Source organism: Melanostigma gelatinosum (genome assembly GCF_949748355.1).
Source record: "Melanostigma gelatinosum genome assembly, chromosome: 3".
Taxonomy (NCBI): Eukaryota; Metazoa; Chordata; class Actinopteri; order Perciformes; family Zoarcidae; genus Melanostigma; species Melanostigma gelatinosum.
Window position 1 is genome coordinate 28,194,439 of NC_136636.1, and position 19,260 is coordinate 28,213,698.

Consider the following 19,260-nt stretch of genomic DNA (forward strand, 5'->3'; position numbering starts at 1 on the left):
AGTCTAAGTTGAATGCCATTTGATTAAGAAGAAAGCTCCAGCAGCTAGACCTGTCACAGTAACATGACCTCAATCATTTCATGTTATTGACTGATCAGACAATATATGGACATGACCTCAATCATTTTTTGATGACCTGGGTTTTGCCCGTTTTGTTTGTGTATTTGTTCACTTAAGAATGTCACCAACATTCCAGCCAACGTGATGCCAGAATGAACAGCAGGGTTTTCCTCCTCCTTCATAAGACCTGGGTATTGCGCAGAGCCGAGAGTCCATTTTATTTATTGTTTTGGGTCTGTCGTTATATTTTACTCACATTTTACTTATTTAGAATAATTTAATAATAATAAATGTTTTTTTCACTTTCCAATTCCAATATCTGAATATTCGTAAGATTCAAAAGTTTTCTCTTTGCATTATTATAGCATCATATTGTCATTATATCAATGATATCATGATATATTGTGACAGACCTAGCAGCAGCCCAAGGTAAAACATGCAGAGAAACCTTCCACGATTGATGCAATGAGTAATTATCTCAATCATTGTCTCTTATGCACAATATCAGTTCATTTACTATGAAACACTCTGACAGACCTCACTCTTCTCATATCAGCTCAGTCTATAAGACTTATTTTCCCCTTGCAGTGTGACAGGTTCAAAAAGCCTCTTACAATATTGATCTGACCAAATGTCTTTAAACGCTCATTCGTGCAGACTGCCTGGATGAATCAATGAATGCAGCGTGTGAGCAGATAGGAACTAAACGAGTCCCAACTGAACCCTCGTGCTCTGAAGATATTCTAAAGCAGGCAGCAGAATTGACAATCAGATAGTTCAATGGTTAAACGGATGTAAAAATGTAGCAGTAGTGTTCACTGTTTGTCCTTCACACTCAAGGCTTCAAGGGCAGAATGTGTTTTAAAATCCATCCGTGATGCAGCCTGTGAGAGAACAGAACACTCCTCTTCCTCGCTGTCATCACGTTTTAGCTCAGCCCTATCAGTAAATGTCGAAATGAAGCCATGTGGAACATCAATGTAAAAGCCATCACTTTAACATACCAGCAATGTCGTGTATTTCATGTCGGAAAGGAACAAAGGGTCTTGTTGTACTGCACCTGTAGTGCACTTCCTTAATGCATTTATTTTCATTGAATGCCATTTACTGTCTCAGTTGTATCTATGTTACATTTCCCTTATCTCTCTCCTCCAAACATCTAGCTCAGCCCGAGTGGTTGCAGGTGATGAGCGACTCAGAGGTGGAGATCAGCTCAGAGCTTCTCTGGAGTTGCATTGCTGCCGGTAAACCCCGACCCTCTATACGCTGGCTACGCAACGGACAGCCGCTCAGCACACAGGTAACACACGCAGTATGCTGTCTACCTCCACACACAAAGATGTTCAAATACTCCTTCTACTGTAACACTGATGTTTTGTCTCTTTACCATCTTCCTTTTGCACTAATGGTCAATGGTCACTCACCAAATTGTTGAAAAATCTCTAACGGTATTTCAATCAGGAGAGAGAAGTCAGATAAAGAAAAGATAATTGTTTATTACCAACAGATGATGTGGGATGATAAAGTCTTGACAGAGTCTTTGGCGCTTGGACTCTACAGGGAGATTTGTAATGGAGGGGCGTCTGCCCTGAGACAATCATATTTAAAGAGACAGCAGCATGATGATAGGCCAACGATGTCATTGTGTCGTTGTGCTATTGGATAGAAGAGACCAGCTGATCTAAACAGCTGATATCATGATTGACAGCCTAGAACAATGCAACAGCAATGAAATAATGAGTGACCATGTGTGAGGAGTGAATGGTAGATGTTTGAGAAATAAACGACGGGCTTATTCATGCAAGAGTATAGTCTTCCTGTCTGAACTTATTCCAGAGCTTCATATCTTCCACCCAGAGAAAGTCCGTTTCCTTTGATTTAGACCAATCTGTGAGGTGGGACGAGCTGTGCTGATGCCAAATGTTCTGATCGTCCTTTTACGCCCTAAAGAAAATAAGAAATAAGCCCTCTGAGGCAAATTTGTAATTTGTGATTTTGGGCTATACAAAAATGAATTGAATTGAATTGAATTGAAAATAATTTGACTCAAAGAAAGATAACTTTCTTACCATTTCTCATCCTAGCCTGCAGTGTTTAGATAAGCCTCCTGGCTGGAGATCCTCTCTGGTCTCATTTGTTCTAGATTGTTTGTTATGGTTTAGATTGGTGGACACGCTGCTAAAAAACAGCTCAAAGTTGTAAAAGTGTGAAAGAGTCTTACATCATATTACACAATTAAGAGTATAAATGTAGTGAATGACCACACATAAATTATGTATTTACTTGCCGGTAACCTGACGTCTATTGCTGACACTGAAATGGATTTGATTTTTAGTTTGCATATTTTTGGAAATTCTTATCTTAATGAGGGCTGTGACATATTTAGGGACGTTATCGAGACACAAAGCGACACAAAGCAACTACAAAGAAACACGAAAAGACTACAAAAGGACCAAAAAGACTACAAAGATGGGCAAAGCAACCACAGACAACAAATAACTACCAAAAAAACAAAACAACCACAAAGAGACAGTAAACGACTTCAAAAAGGGGCATGTATGTATGTATGTATGCTTTGTTTCACAGCTTACATATCCCATAATTCACTACCTCTTCTCTCTCTTCTTCTACCCCATAGGACCGGGTAGAGGTGAACGGGCCTCGTCTTAAGATCAGTAATCTGGCCCTGGAGGATTCTGGGATGTACCAGTGTGTTGCTGAAAACAAACATGGCACCGTCTACTCCACTGCTGAGCTCAGAGTCCAAGGTAGACGTAGAAGGAGGACTGGCTTTAGTTTCCGTCATTTGAAACTGCATTCAAAACACTGAAAGTATCATATTATACTTAATTAAACATTGAGAGCTGTATCAGTAAAGAACATGAAGAGCCCTATTTAAACAATCTGTAGAGCATGGTCTATAGTGCATGGCACAGGTGCATTTAGGGGAGGTATGAGCCGAGAGTGGCGGGGTGTTATGGAGCTATATATTACAACTCGGTGTTGTTCCCGTGCGTGGATGAGCGCATTTCTGCCGAAGACAGGCCCCGTGTTGTGGTAGTATTCTGACCGCGTAATAGGGAGAAGGAGAGGCGGTGGTGGAGAGGGAACAATGTTAAAGAGATGGTGGAATGTATGATTGGAGAGAGAGAAGCGGAAAAGTTGGACGTGATCCCGGTGTCCAACAACACTGTCGCGCCGCATCGATGCTTTGTCCGAAGACATCCTGGCTACATTGGTCGGTCGCGTGAAGAAGAGTGAGTTTTACTCTCTGCAAGTAGACGAGCCTACAGATGTGGCCAATCTGGCCAATCGTCCATTACCTTCGTAACGTTACGTCCGTTACCTTCGTAACGTTACGTCCGTTACCTTTTCGAAGGCACGGTGCAGGAAGAGTTTTTGTGTTTTTTATCTTGTAAACAAACGCCACGCGCGAGCAAACTGTGTGAGCAAAGGGCGTGTCATAGTCCACTGTTGCTTGTCAAACGGTGTTAACTAGTTAATCAGGGCTCAAGGAAAGATGTAGCAGCAAAGTGTGAGTAACAAGCAGAGTGTAGGCGCGTTGTGAACCCGTCTATGTAGGCGCATCTTACTAATAAACAGCAGAAACATACCTAGCCATTGACTTTAGACCAGGTTTTTGTTGGTCGGTTGCAAATTGTAATTAATCTAAGATTAATACGATTTAATACTGTACCATTCTCTAGCCTCAAGTTAAAAGTTTTCTGTTTTTCCACTATTCCTCCATCTCCATTACTCTTCTCTTCTGCATCCCATCCATCAACCTGCTTGTTTTCTACTCTGCGCTGTTTTCCTGCCACCCGTCCCTCCAGTTCAGGCTCCAGACTTCAGGTTGAACCCAGTGAGGAGACTGATCCCAGCAGCCAGAGGGGGGCAGGTGATGATCGAGTGTCGCCCTCGAGCTGCTCCGAAGCCCAGCCTGTTCTGGAGCCGTGGGACGGAGCTGCTCGTGAACAGCAGCAGGTAATACTGAGTCAACCTGATGTTCATACACAGCACGGTGCATTCGTGTCACGTTTAGAAACCCCGTCAAATGAATACTGGTTATTTGCATTACTTATACCTCTCATGTCCTTCCTGTGGGCATTCGCCTGAGGAAGGCGAACTATGAGGCTCAGCGTAACGTACAGCATTAAACAAACTGGATAGCTAGATATGCATTCAGTACAGGAAATGATGGATGGTTAGATACAGACTGAAATTATGAGTTAGAAAGTCGAAGTTATGAGATAGAAAGTCAAAATTATGAGATACTTACGGTAAACACAGTCACAGAAGCAGCTCTTTGGCTGGTTACTGTACACTTGACATGGAAATGTATTGTGAGTACATTGAAGACTACTTTAAACGTTGCTTTAAAAACACATGAAATACTTCACGTGGGATTGTGCAAATGCACCCTTGAAAGGATTTTAAGCTTTGAACAAAGTTATTGTAATAACTTGTGTTTCATATTTGTCTTTGCTATTTTCTTTAATAGTTTGATCTTTGATAGAGTAATGTGGGTTTCTGAACCCTAAATTAAAAGGATTTAAGTTGTAACAGAAATGTGCTTAAATATATTTTTACATTTATATAACTGCATGTACAATATTTTACACTTGAATAAACAATAATCAAATGCAGAGACAGTTATTTACCAATATGTTAGGAGTAGTTACATTTACACAGTATTACATTTACAACCGGCCCTTTGAGGGCGACCGCGATGCTGATGTGGCCCGGAGTGAAGATGAGTTTGAGACCCCTGAGGGATGAAGGGGAGTCGGGTAGAGGGATGATGGGATGTGGGGTAGGGGTCGAGGTAGAGGGATGTAGGGTAGGGATGAGGGGTCGGGGTAGAGGGATGAGGGGTAAGGGTCGAGGTAGAGGGATGAAGGATGAGGGGTCGAGGTAGAGGGATGAAGGATGAGGGGTCGAGGTAGAGGGATGAAGGATGAGGGGTCAAGGTAGAGGGATGAAGGATGAGGGGTCAAGGTAGAGGGGTAGAGGTAGAGGGATGAAGGATGAGGGGTAGGGGTCGAAGTAGAGGGGTAGGGGTCGAGGTAGAGGTAGAGGGATGAAGGATGAGGTGTCGAGGTAGAGGGGTAGGGGTCGAGGTAGAGAGATGAGGGGTAGGGGTAGAGCAGGGATTCCCAAAGTGGGGTGCGCGCACCCCTGGGGGTGCGCGAGCTGCCTCTAGGGGGTGCGCGAGAGGAAAAATGTAATGGCGGTGCAGTCCTGTCTCCTAAAAATGACGTTCCCCCAAAACTAAAATGCATTCTCAATTACGTTTTACCACGAACGTATTTTCTCCCCGATTACGTTTGTGTTTGACATACAAATACGCTTCTCATCAACATATCTTTGCCATACTCTAGTCTTTATTATTTTTCTGTGATCTGCCTCGCCTCTGCCCCGCCACCCACAAGTTATTGACCCGCGGCCTGTTCCGAGGGCTGAAGACCTGCCGATCGGGTGCCTCGCGGCGGGGGCGGCTGGAGACCTCGCGTCCCAGCGCCAACGAGTGAGCGCCCGCCACTCGGAACCATAAAACCAAGTCCCAGATTTCACCCGGGGGACATTCTGGAGGTATTGTGACCGGGTGATGTGCCTCGTTGCTGGGGAGGTATGAGCCGAGAGTGGCGGGGTGTTATGGAGCTATATATTACAACTCGGTGTTGTTCCCGTGCGTGGATGAGCGCATTTCTGCCGAAGACAGGCGGCGTGTTGTGGTAGTATTCTGACCGCGTAATAGGGAGAAGGAGAGGCGGTGGTGGAGAGGGAACAATGTTAAAGAGATGGTGGAACGTATGATTGGAGAGAGAGAAGCGGAAAAGTTGGACGTGATCCCGGTGTCCAACAACACTGTCGCGCCGCATCGATGCTTTGTCCGAAGACATCCTGGCTACATTGGTCGGTCGCGTGAAGAAGAGTGAGTTTTACTCTCTGCAAGTAGACGAGCCTACAGATGTGGCCAGTCTGGCCAATCGTCCGTTACCTTCGTAACGTTACGTCCGTTACCTTCGTAACGTTACGTCCGTTACCTTTTCGAAGGCACGGTGCAGGAAGAGTTTTTGTGTTTTTTATCTTGTAAACAAACGCCACGCGCGAGCAAACTGTTCTCTCATTCGTCCGATTTTTATGCGGCTCTGTTGCTTTTTTTTTTTAAGGTGTGTGTGTGTGGGGGGGGGGGGGGGGGTTGGGGTTGCGTGAACCCGGTCGGGATGTAGAAGGGGGTGCGTGGCCTAAAAAGTTTGGGAACCGCTGGGGTAGAGGGATGAGGGGTCGAATGAATGAATGAATGAATTTTATTTATATAGCGCTTTTCACAGACAGTACTATCACAAAGTGCTTAACAGAGCAGACATTTAAAAGCATAAAAAACACAATGTGACCCTAGGGTCAATAAATTATCTGCACAGAGTGAATAAAAAATGTTAAAGAATAAAATAAAAATTAAATAAAAATTAAATAAAAATGTAAAACATATTTTAAGAGCAGGTCTAGGACATGGGTTTATTTTTACACAAACGCCAGCCTAAACAGGTGGGTTTTTAGCTGGCTTTTAAAAGTATCCACAGTATCTGCGAGGCGCAGAGTTGCAGGCAGAGCATTCCAGAGCCTCGGGGCCACTGCCGCAAAGGCTCGGTCACCACGGGTCTTAAATCGTGCGCGTGGGACTGACAGAAGACCTAGAGCGTTTGACCTGAGAGTGCGGGCGGGTGAATAGGGGCGAAGTAGATCAGCTACATAAGTCGGAGCCTGACCGTGAAGTGCTCTGTAAGTGATGGTGAGAATTTTGAAGTGTATCCGAGATGCTACAGGAAGCCAGTGGAGATATCGGAGTACGGGGGTGATGTGAGACCGTCGGTTTGTCCTGGTGAGTAATCTGGCGGCAGCATTTTGGATGACCTGCAGACGGTTAAGAGCAGATACACTGAGTGATGTGAAAAGTGAGTTGCAGTAGTCAATGCGTGAAGAGATAAATGTGTGTATGATCATCTCTAATTCAGGTGTTGATACTACAGATCTCAGTTTACTGATATTTCTTAGATGGAAGAAACATGACCTGGACAGCTGCTTAACATGAGGGTCAAACGACATGGATCGATCAAAGAAAATCCCAAGATTGCGCAGGTTGCAATGGGCAGCAGAGGAGAGTGGACTAATAATCTGCCTGATCATGGGGACAAACTCCTCTGGAGCAATAACTAGGACCTCCGTCTTAGAGTCATTGAGTTGCAAGCAGTTTTCTGCCGTCCAGTCTCTGATGGCATTGACACAGTCCAGGAGCCGAGTTAATGTGAATGCCTCGCTGGGTTTAAATGACAGATGAAGTTGGATGTCGTCTGCATATAAGTGATAGGACACATTATAGCTTTTTATGATCGGTCCCAAAGGTAACAGATAAAGGGAAAATAACAAAGGCCCCAGAACCGAGCCCTGCGGTACACCACAAGAAAGTGGAGAGGTAACAGACACAAAATCACCCACAGAGACATTGAAACTTCTGTCACTGAGGTAAGATGTAAACCAGTCTAACGCTATGCCAGATATGCCCACCCAATCACGAAGCCTCTTAGTCAGGATGTCATGGTCTACAGTGTCAAATGCAGAACTGAGATCCAGAAGAACTAACACAGAGCAGTCACCTGCATCAGCACACATGAGAATGTCATTTGAAACCCTCAGGAGAGCGGTTTCAGTAGAGTGTTGCTTACGAAACCCAGACTGGAACTTGTCGTACATATTGTGCCTCTCCAGTGCAGCAGTAAGTTGTTTGGCCACCACTTTCTCCAAAATTTTGGACAGGAAAGGCAGTTTTGATATGGGCCTGTAGTTCATGGGCAAAGCTGGATCTAAGTTAGGTTTCTTTAATATGGGCTGGATAGTGGCATGTTTGAAATAGGAAGGGACAATTCCTGTAGACAATGAGGAATTGACAATAGATGTTACTGCAGGGCCAATAGTTAGCAGAACGTTCTTAAATAGAGAGGATGGAATTATATCCAGAGGGCAAGTTGATGGCTTTGTTTTGGTAATTAAGTCCATCAGGTCTTGAAGGCTGATAGGCTGGAAAGAGCCCATAACAGCAGGAGATTGCGAGGAGCTACAAGTAGCCGAACAGATCCCAGGCCGAATGCCAGACCTAATACCTGTTACCTTATCATTAAAATAGATCAGGAATTTGTTGCAATCATCAACAGAATAGCATGGTACAGTGGAGTCGAGGTAGAGGGGTAGGGGTAGAGGGTTGAGAGATGAGGGGTAGAGGTAGACGGATGAAGGATGAGGGGTCGAGGTAGAGGGGTAGGGGTCGAGGTAGAGAGATGAGGGGTAGAGGTAGACGGATGAAGGATGAGGGGTCGAGGTAGAGGGGTAGGGGTCGAGGTAGAGGGTTGAGGGGTTGAGGTAGAGGGATTAGGGGTCGAGGTAGAGGGATGAACGGTAGAGGGATGAGAGGATGAAGGGATGTGGGGTAGGGGTCGAGGTAGAGGGATGAGAGGATGAAGGGATGTGGGGTAGGGGTCGAGGGATGAGAGGATGAAGGGATGTGGGGTAGGGGTCGAGGTAGAGGGATGAGAGGATGAAGGGATGTGGGGTAGGGGTAGAGGGATGAGAGGATGAAGGGATGTGGGGTAGGGGTAGAGGGATGAAGGGTAGAGGGATGAAGGGATGTCAGGAAGAAGAAATGAGGAGGGTTTGTAGAAAGGAGGTTAGGCGATCGATGGGGGACCGTTGATGTCCGGCGGCTGGCGGGAACGGGGGGGACTGGAGACTGTAGGGTGGGGGCCGTCTCTTCGGAAGCTCTGGCAGAGCAGAGTCCCCTGTTGTTCCTGTAATCCTACAAGAGAGAGAGAGAGAGAGAGAGAAATAGGATGACAAAAAGGGGGTTGGGGGGAGGGATGTGAAGACAAGAGTCGAAGAGGGAGTGAACGAGTTTGTTGTGCTTAAATACTCTGTGCAGAGGAAATGACCTTATGACTTATGACTGCAGCAGCAGTGTAAAGACTAGAGCAGTGGGTTTTGTGGATGAAGCAGACCAGCTGCGATTATTAACGGTTAAAGCATGCAAACGGACGGAGTAACCTTGAAATTGTGCTTCGTTACACTTGCTTATTTCTTCAACAATGCTACACCACATAGAGTGAGAGCTGGCATACAGGAGGTCGACGCAATAACAGGAACACCTGTATAAATACTAATACTATTTGTGAGGTCTATGATGTCCATGTTCTGTGATTACACTTGAATAAATAGTTTGTGACGTCGTATCGGATTACATGGTAGTTGTTGCCAGTATTGTACTTTGAGTTGGTACTGAAGTACTGAAGTCAGCCAGCTGGGCGCTCTTTACCCTCCGTATACTCCTGTCTTGACAGAGTCACCGTAACTCCAGACGGCATCCTGTGGATCCACAACATCAGCAGGGCAGACGAAGGGAAATACACCTGTTTTGCTGAGAACTATCTGGGCAAAGCCAACAGCACTGGACACCTGTCTGTCAGAGGTAAACACACACACACACACACACACTGAAGCAAACCATCAAGTGTCAGTACTAGCCGTGTGAGCTTTAAAACTGCAACAAACTAAAGCTTGAAACATCAGTCTGCTGCGACTGCTCCACCCAGGCCTCCCTAACTCGTTGACTTTTCTAGTTTCAAAATGGAGACCAGTGTAAAACCTAAATGAAGACTTTAAAGGTACTTCCTGAATTGTACGGGTGACATCATGGATGCTTTATCAAAACAAAAAATGTCTTTGCAATGTATGGTCTAAACGTCATTCTATCTTTTACCCTCAATTGAAGTCCGAATGATAAAAACACAGAAGATTTTTTTTAGATCCCAATAATTCCCCCAAAAACTCCACTTCACAAATTTGCTACTATACAGTATTAGCTTATTGCAGATATGTCAATGTCGGTGTATATGGCAGATAGAGAACAAGAAATTGCAGTATGAAAATATCAAAGATATGTTTAAGGCAATTTGAAACTGTCTCAATTCTCAAATATATATATATGGGCATCAAAAATAAATAAGGATATATCAGACAAATAACAGCCCAAAAAGTTTTGTCTCAGTAGAATTTTTAAAGAGGAATAAAGTATAATACACCTTCTAAGAAGACCAACCCTGTCACTTTTACATAAACTGGACTCTCATTGGTTAATGGATTATTTTCTCAGCAGATATTTTGACTTGTCATTGCAGAAAACAGCAGGTGAAACACGTTCTATAGCTAGCTCAGTTCCTTCAAGAGTCCCTGACAGCCGTGACAGTGAGCCAGCATGCACGATACAAGGATGTTACTAACTACACGGGCTGCAGTCAAAGAGACAAAGATGTGGATGAGAATTCATAAGGGCTTACACTGTGCTCACAGAATCCCACTGCGCTTATGCTACGGCGGATGTCTTCTTTTTAAAAGGCAACTTTAGCACATGGAAATTGAGTACAGAGACAAACTCAGTGTTGTACAATTCAAGACCGATCACACCTCTTTAGAAAGATGTCTTCAATTGATCCATTTAGAACATGAACAGTGACAGCAACTGTTATTGACAGCCGGATGGTGCGTCGCTTTAAAGTTTTTTTTCATATAAAGCAGGTCCAAGTGCTTTGTAAACACTGTAAACGTATCGAAACGCTCAATTCACAGAGACATAACCACACAGCTGGTATTCACAAAATGCTTCTTTAAACGAGCGTCAGGATTTCTGAATAGTTGTGATGTCACAGCTTTACAAGCCATAAACCATTTCATTTTTAAACGTGCACATTCTAAATGTGTCCCAGTTTATTTCCAGTTGCGGTCTATGTTTTGGACATCAGCTTGGAAAATCCACTGAAATGTGTTGAAATGGTGCGTTTGAGATGGGGTACAGGTATGTTCAGACAGTATGAGAATAATAAAGAACATTAAACATGGATACATGTTCTAGTAGAGGATGTACTTCCTGAGGCAGCTGAAGAAGTTCAACCTGCCAAAGACAATGATGGTGCACTTCTACACTGCCGTCGTTGAGTCCATCCTCTGCTCCTCCATCACGGTCTGGTACGCTGCATCCACTGCCAAGGACAAGGGCAGACTGCAGCGCATCATTCACTCTGCTGAGAGGGTGATTGGCTGCAATCTGCCGTCGCTCAACGATTTGTTCCTTCAGGACTCTGAAGCCGGCAGGAAAGATTCCACCCTGGACATAAACTGTTCGAGTCCCTTCCCTCAGGCAGGAGGCTGCGGTCCATCAGGACCAAGACCTCACGCCACAAGAACAGTTTCTTCCCCTCTGCAGTTGGGTTCATCAATAAAGACCCCCACTGACTCAGACACGTACATCCCCAGGACAATTGTTTTACTGTTACACACCCTTGCACATCCTTTCTCTTGTAACATACACTTGATACTTAAATATTATACTTGTTTTAACATACTCTTATTTGTTTTATTTGTTTGTTCACCATATTTTACTGTTCATTTTCATATTTTTCTATTTTTAAATGATGTCTTATAGTATTGCACTGTGTTTATTGTTATGCACCATTCACCTTGCAAAATTGCTTTTTTGTGTAACTTACTTGGCAATAAACAGAAAAACCAAAATACAAGTATGCACCTGGAAATGAGCATGTGTCCTTTAATTGTTGCTGTCGAAAGAATTGTTGGACGTTATTATCTACTTTCCTTTGATCAAGGATGGTCCAGTGTATCCTCTGCTAAAGAAGTAAAGAGAGGAAGCACCGAAGCACCTTTCCTTAGCATTTAGAGGATTCCACCAGCTCTTATCGGAGCTGCCACTTAAATACTTCCAGGTCATTTCACTAACTTAAAAAAAAAGTCTATTGGACAGCAGCCCTGTGCTTTTCCTACTAGGACATGACAATCAGAATCAGAACCGTTTATTGCCAAGCAAGTTTTCACCTGCAAGGAATTTGTCGTGGCAGAAGGTGCATAACATTCAACAATAACATTTAACTATCGAATAACACTTAACTATCGAATAACACTTAACTGTCAAAAACAGTCAGCACAGTGCAGGAAATAGAAACATATTTGAAATGTACAATAAGATATGGAATATAGGATATGGAATAAAGTGCAAAAGGTCTGATGATAGTTGAGGCTGAGATGAACTCTCATTAGGTCATCTTTTCTTCTTTCTTTTTAATTCTAAGACTCAACCAGTCTTGAACCAGGAACATTCACAGCACTGCCGCTTTGAATCTGAGCTAGCATTCATTTTTATGCAGATGCCACGAAGATCACGCTGGCTCCTTCCAATGCCGACATCAACGAAGGGGAGAACGTGACGCTGCAGTGTCACGCCTCCCACGACCCCACCATGGACCTGACTTTCACCTGGGCCCTCAACGGGGTCCTGCTGGACCTGGAGGACTCTGCCGGACCGTACCACCGGGTGGAGGGGGTGAGTCCTGTGAGGCATGGGAGAGAGAAGGAAGCCCTGCAGAACAATTCTACTGCATGGATGTTCATCATTGCTGTGTGTTTGTAAAAGTATTGGTTGGGAAGAGGGCACTTCACTGATAGTTGAGGCTGAGATGAACTCTCATTAGTTCCATTTAAGCTTCAACACATCAAACAACAAATGACCATGGTTACCATCACCTGAGCTGTGAGGTTGTTGGTGTTAGTCGCTGTCATGAAATGACTGCAAATCAACTGCTGCTCCTATGATCAAAGGTTTTACTGAAGATGATAAACACTGCACGGCTTCCATCGGCCTTTTACGCTCTCCACCAAACTCTGAAAACTGAAGCTGTTGCTCTGAAAGTAAATTAGCAGTTTTCCCTGTTTTACAAATCATTTCTCTGATTTGAATAATTGAGTTCATACCAGTACAAAGATAGTGATAGCAAGAAAGTGACTGAATCATCTAGTAACATGATGATGGAGAAATACGATACTCTCTATTTTTCTCATCGTTAATTAATCCCACTGAAGGACCAGAACCAACAACGTGTCAGACCATCTCTCTGTGTGCTTCCTCACTTCCTTTCACTGTCTGTGGCTCCCAACAGATGGGAAATAGTTCCTGTGTTGGGGACTATTGTCAGCAGTGGATTAATCCACTTTTGGTGCTCTAGTGAGTGTTTCTGGCGGCAGTACGGTGTGTGTGTGTGTGTGTGTGTGTGGGATTGAGTCAAAAATAAACTGCAGTGTGTGTGTTCATGATAATGAAGGAACATGTCAACCTTTGCAACAGTGTGACTCACTGATGTGTTTTTAATGGAGCTCTATGGAACAGCGGGTGATTATACATCAGGCTTTCATCCAATACTTACAGTACTGGGACTTTATAGGATTGAGGATCAGGTGTTTAGTATTTGTTGCCTCACAGCTCTACATTTCCGTTTAAGTCCAAATAAATTAGGAGATTAGGATTTGGTGGTCAAAGGTCACTGTGAACTCAAAAAACCTGTTGTTAATGCCATAACTCAAGAATTCATAACTATGACAATTTTACACGAATAGATAAAATGATGACGTGATGACATGTCGGACTGACATGGATGTGAACTGACTGGTTGGCGGTAGTATACAACCGTGAGGCAGTAATTCTAGTCTTGAACAGAGAGACTGAATTGATCACGCCACTGTGTGCTGGATATTTTCCAGCCGTAATTACTTCATTTCAGGACGGCAAGTTGAACATTTCACGGTACCTGAGCACAGGGCCTGACAGAAATAAGCTCCCAAATGAGATGAACTATCCATTTCATGTCCCTGCTCTTTATGTCTCTATGTTTAATGAGTGTTGATGTGATAACACCCTGCCAGTAGCTAGTGGTGGGTCGAGCTGAAAATGAGCTCCTGTGATCCTCACCTCCGCTGGTTATGGTCAGGTCTGCTGCAGCATGCAGCTCTTCATCACTGTATTTCCTGTCTGTTACACTCCTCACTAACAGTGTTTAACTCATTTGCTCTGTGTGCGCCCTTTTAGAAGGAAAACATTGGTGACCTGTTGACTGTGAACGCTAAGCTGAGTCAAGCAGGGATGTACACGTGCACAGCTCAGACTGTAGTGGACAGCGCTTCCGCTTCAGCCAAACTAGTGGTTCGAGGTAAGATGCCTCAGAGCTGTCTTCTCATGTCATTTCCTCAAGGTCACTGCATTTACCATCACAGAGAAAAGACAAAGAAACTGTGTTGCCAGAGGTTCCATAATGTTCGTATTTGTACTATAGTTTTCCCTCTGTAAGATTAAAAATGCTCCATAATGAACAATTTGACCCGTTGGTGTCGCTTACAGTTAGTATCTGGTTTAGTCTTCTCTTCTCACATGTGCTGTAGGCATCAATGCCATTCATTACTGCCCGCTCCCGATACCTGAACTTGCGTATTGGCAGATACGTTAAAACGTTAAACAGCTCATTATTTCCTCTCACCAAAAACTATATTTAACAGCTGACCTTCGCCCACTTTACTGAATAGAGCTTGAACACATCATAATGGAACTCAATGGAACTTCCGTTAACGTTGGCCATTAGCTTAGCCAAACAAGCCCACCGGTTGCTAACAGCTAAAGTTAACTAGCTCTCCTGCTGCTGATCTCAACACAGATTTGTTGTTCACGTTAGATTGTGTTCTCGGGGCTATGACTTGCGTACAATCATTTTCCTCAAAATCCCATCTGGCAACGCTGCAAGGAAATGAACATCAAATCCAGTCTGCAAAACACAGAGGGAACAACGTGTCATCGATTTCAGGGAGAGCGCTGCATGGAAGTCTTTCTGACAACATCAGCAGAAAGAAAACACAGACATGTTAACCATGGGCTTCATTGAGGGCAAACACTGGTTCTGAATTTGATTATTTTATGTGAGAAACTGTAGTTATTGGTAAAACAATGTTAGCAGTCTTCTGTTTTGACCATCAAGAACTACAAAATTTCAATTAAAATGTTAAAAACAGTTCCACTAAATGAAGACATGCCACTTTGACACAGTTCTTGCAGCAAGTACTGTGTTGAACTACAGTATATAGATGTAGTATCGCCCAGTCTGTGGATCGTACTACAGTTTGGACTGCTGTCAGTGTAATGTGAGTCATGTGGACATCTACATCATGAAGTACTGATCAAACTCCAGTTACTCCAGTTCTAACATATGAATCATTTCATTTACTCATTAAATCAATAAAATCTTTGAGTTGTGTCCAGGCCCCCCAGGACCTCCTGGTGGTTTACTAGTGAAGAACGTGGCCGAGGTGTCGGTGGAGCTCCGGTGGAGCCGTGGCTACGATAACCACAGTCCCATCGGCAAATATGTCATCATGGGCCGATCATCGCTGTCATCAGAGTGGAAGAAGATGAGGACAGGTGTGTGTGTGTGTGTGTGTGTGTGTGTGTGTGTGTGTGTGTGTGTGTGTGTGTGTGTGTGTGTGTGTGTGTGTGTGTGTGTGCGTGCGTGCGTGCGTGCGTGTGTGGTACTGAAACAATCTTGTGAACAATTTAAAATAAATTGTTAATTTTTACAGTATGAAACCAAACATCGACTGGTTACAGTTTTTTTAAATGCGACGACAACATCAGCACTTGGAAACTGTGAATTTATTTTGGCATTATGTTTTTTTAGATGTTTTGATGAAACATACATTGAGACTGATTATTGATGCTTCACATATCTTTCTATGTGAATAACACCAGACCCGGTAAACATCGAGGGGAATGCAGAGTCGGCTCGTGTGATGGGACTGATGCCCTGGATGGATTATGAATTCCAGGTCATTGCCAGCAACATCCTGGGCAGCGGAGAGCCCAGCATGCCCTCTCACACCATCCGCACACAGCAAGCAGGTGAGGCGCCACAGGTCGCATCCGGTACTTGTTCAGGCTTTTCACACTGCACTAAGCCCCATGCACGGCTGAGCTTTGTTTATATCAAACGCGAGACTCCATAGACGGCGCACGAGCTCTGAGCATAAACGGAGGCGTTTATACTCTATACACTGTGCGCTGCATTCATTACCGACACGCCAGAGCCTACGCCTAAGGAGGCTGTTAGCCCGGGGCTAAGGGGGCTGATAGCCCGGGGCTAATGGAGCTGTTAGCATGGGACTAAGGGCGCAAAATGTTCTTTGTTTCTAGTCATTGCAACTTGCCCAGTTTTGGCAGAACTCGGAATTGTTTATAATCATAAGGGCACTCAACTTAGCATTAAAGTCAATGGTGTCTAAATGACCCACAATGCATCTCACTAGCTGACAGTTCAGTCAGAGATTCAGATGTGTAATGCTAGTAGTTGGTAGTGTTGCCTGGAGCCGCCGGGCTACACAGTCAAATGTTATGACGACCATTATGTTCATACATCTGTGTGTCTGCCAATCAAACAAATAATGCTGTGAGGTGAAAACAGATTCAGGATGTGGATGAGGGAACTGAAAGCATAACGTTGTTTCATACTTTCCACTGATAATGTGGATTATATCATGTATATCATCTTGTGTTTGTATATTCGGCCCTCAGCTCCCACTGTGGCCCCCAGTGGTCTTGGAGGAGGAGGAGGAGACCGCAACGAACTCATTGTGACCTGGACGGTGAGTGGATGACTGTGCATAGTATATTGTACACATTCCCCTTTTTATGTTAAAAAGCTGTCATTCACCTAAAGTGGAACTTAAAGTATTACACTTCCGTTAGTCTGCTGGTCTTGCACAATAATGGCCAAAGCAGCAGAGGCATCCTGACTTCCTGTCGCTATATGGATCAAAGTCCCTGAATCCTAATATGCAACTGTCTGTTTAACTTACTTATTACTCACTTCAGCAATCTACATGTTGAACCTTCATGTGATTATAGCACCACTGTGTGTTTAATATACAACTAATGTTTCATATACATTATAATATACCACTATTCCACTCGAAATGCCCAAAACGGATCATCATATGGTCCCTGCAGGGTTATGGACTTAAAGGATAGGTTCACAGTTTACAAATGCATTTTTTTTAAAGAATGAGACCCGTGGAGTTTATCCCCAGGTGCATTACAGTAGGACGTGTTCTCCCAGTGACCAGTATGAACAGAAAGAATCACTCTTATGACAGAGTGTGAACCTATCCTTAGAGGAAAGGGAGATACCTCATTTGCTTGCTGATGTTGCAGTGGGACATCCCGAAGAGTTCACACACACACACACACACACAGAGGGAAGTTGTGTCAGATGTCTGTTGGAACATTGGGATTGGGCCCATTTGTCTGTGTAGAGGGCCACATCTTGATTCTCTGCTGAACCTTCCAGCCCATGGCCAGAGAGTACCAGAATGGTGATGGCTTTGGCTACGTCCTGGCATTCAGGAAGAAGGACACACAATCTTGGACGGTGGTGCGTGTCCTTCACGTGGAGTCGTCCCGATACGTTCACTACAACGACAGCGTGACGCCGTACAGTCCCTTCGAGGTGAAGATCAAAGCTTACAACCGGCGAGGAGAAGGTCCGTTCAGCCAGATCGCCGGGGTCTACTCCGCAGAGGAGGGTGAGTTCACCACCAGGTTCATAGTGCTACACCTCCAGTAAACTCTGTGTTACAAAGCTCATCAAGATAACATTTACAATCAACATCATTGTTGTAATGATTATTGACTATTAGGTTTATTTTACAACGAAAGGTAAAGTGTCAAATAAATGATTGCCGCAGTCGGCTACAAAACAAAACAAAACAGAATTCAAAAAATATACAACGAATTGTGCTCGAATGTGGCATCCTTGCAGTCAACCAGCCTTTTGTAAATGTATAAATAAATAATATAAAATACATTCAGATATTTTGCATTACTGAGCAGTTTTCCTTTTTTTATTAAACCAAGAAAACATGTAATCCAAACAGAAGGACAACAGACATGTAAGGAGCCTTTTAAACAGGAAGCCTCAAGGAGAGTGTTAACTGTAAATATAGCAGATCACAAGAGCATTGTTGTTCTTGCCTGGCTCAAGGGCACCTCGGCAGTGCCCAGGAAGTGAAGGAATGCCAGGCCTCGACTGTAGCAGCCTTGCTGTCATACATTCATGGTTCACTGTGTTCAGTAGATCACTTCAGTATGATGGCATCATACACCAAGGGAAGCCATGAATCCAGGAGAAAACACTCTCCATTGTATCAACTTCAGACTCATATCAGGACTATCTAAGAAGACAGAGACAAGGATTGGGTAGACATCTTCAGTAAGATCTGCTAAACTTTTAACAGCATGACTCTGAAAACGGTCAGAACATGAGAAGAAATGGTCCTGAAGAGTTCGTTGTGAAAGTGTCACTGGGTTGCAGCTTCGTCTGTGTACAGTGTGCTCTATGGATGGCTTTATTATTAATGAGTAGGTGTGCCATGTTTTTAGCTGTTATATTATAGTCAGACCACATAACATCCTGATCTGGCTCCTCGCTGAATCCTGTAACTCCCAGTATGATAATGATGATAACTAGAAAAAGCATTTCCTGCAAAAAATGCGTTGGAATGCTGAAAACTGAAATTAATCGCAAAAACATTGCTGAAAATAGATATCCAATTCAAAAACAAATTGCAAAAAGCTTAATAATTCAAAAAGATTAAAGATTACAAATATGAAAAGTCATATCACACCTCTCCTGAAAGAGCTGAACATTTTGATATTTGAACAGTTTCTGTGGCTTAAAAAAATTCATCAGTGGTGATATTTGTAGCAGTAGAAGTTGTAGTAGAAGTATTATGAGTAGAAGTATTAGTAGCATTAGAATAAGTACTAGTAGTAGTAGTAGTGATATTTGTAGTAGTAGTTGTAGTTGTAGTTGAAGTATTATTAGTAGTAGAAGTATTAGTAATTAGAAGAAGTAGTAGAAGACGTAGTATCAGTCGTCAGAGTAATAGCTGTAGTATTGGTCGTAGTATTTAATATCACAGTAGTAGTAGTAGTAATAGTAATGGCAGTAGAAGATGTAGCAGTAGTAGGCGTACTAGTAGCAGTTGTACTAATAGCTGTAGTAGTATTACTACTTTTAGTAGCATGAATAGCAGTAGTAGTAGTAGCAGTTGTCGTATAAGTAATAGTAGTAGTGGTAGTAATAGCAGTAGTGGTAGTAATAATATTGATGGTAGCAGTAATAGCAGTAGCAGTAGTAGTAATAGTAGCAACAGCTAAAGTTATAGTAGAAGTAGTAGTAATACTATATTAGCAGCAGCAGTAGTAGTTGTCGCAGT

At 43.5% G+C, this 19,260-nt stretch overlaps 1 protein-coding gene across 1 annotated transcript in view; it reads left to right on the top strand.

Annotated features, from left to right (window-relative positions):
* Positions 1-19,260, top strand: part of cntn2 (contactin 2) — a 76,769-nt gene that overhangs the window by 48,657 nt on the left and 8,852 nt on the right. The window contains exons 9-18 of the mRNA XM_079296220.1: positions 1,224-1,360; positions 2,699-2,828; positions 3,894-4,044; positions 9,447-9,574; positions 12,321-12,496; positions 14,033-14,153; positions 15,251-15,409; positions 15,737-15,886; positions 16,556-16,626; positions 17,331-17,565. Of these exons, the coding sequence (XP_079152346.1) occupies positions 1,224-1,360; positions 2,699-2,828; positions 3,894-4,044; positions 9,447-9,574; positions 12,321-12,496; positions 14,033-14,153; positions 15,251-15,409; positions 15,737-15,886; positions 16,556-16,626; positions 17,331-17,565 (1,458 nt within the window). The remainder of the gene's footprint in view (positions 1-1,223; positions 1,361-2,698; positions 2,829-3,893; positions 4,045-9,446; positions 9,575-12,320; positions 12,497-14,032; positions 14,154-15,250; positions 15,410-15,736; positions 15,887-16,555; positions 16,627-17,330; positions 17,566-19,260) is intronic.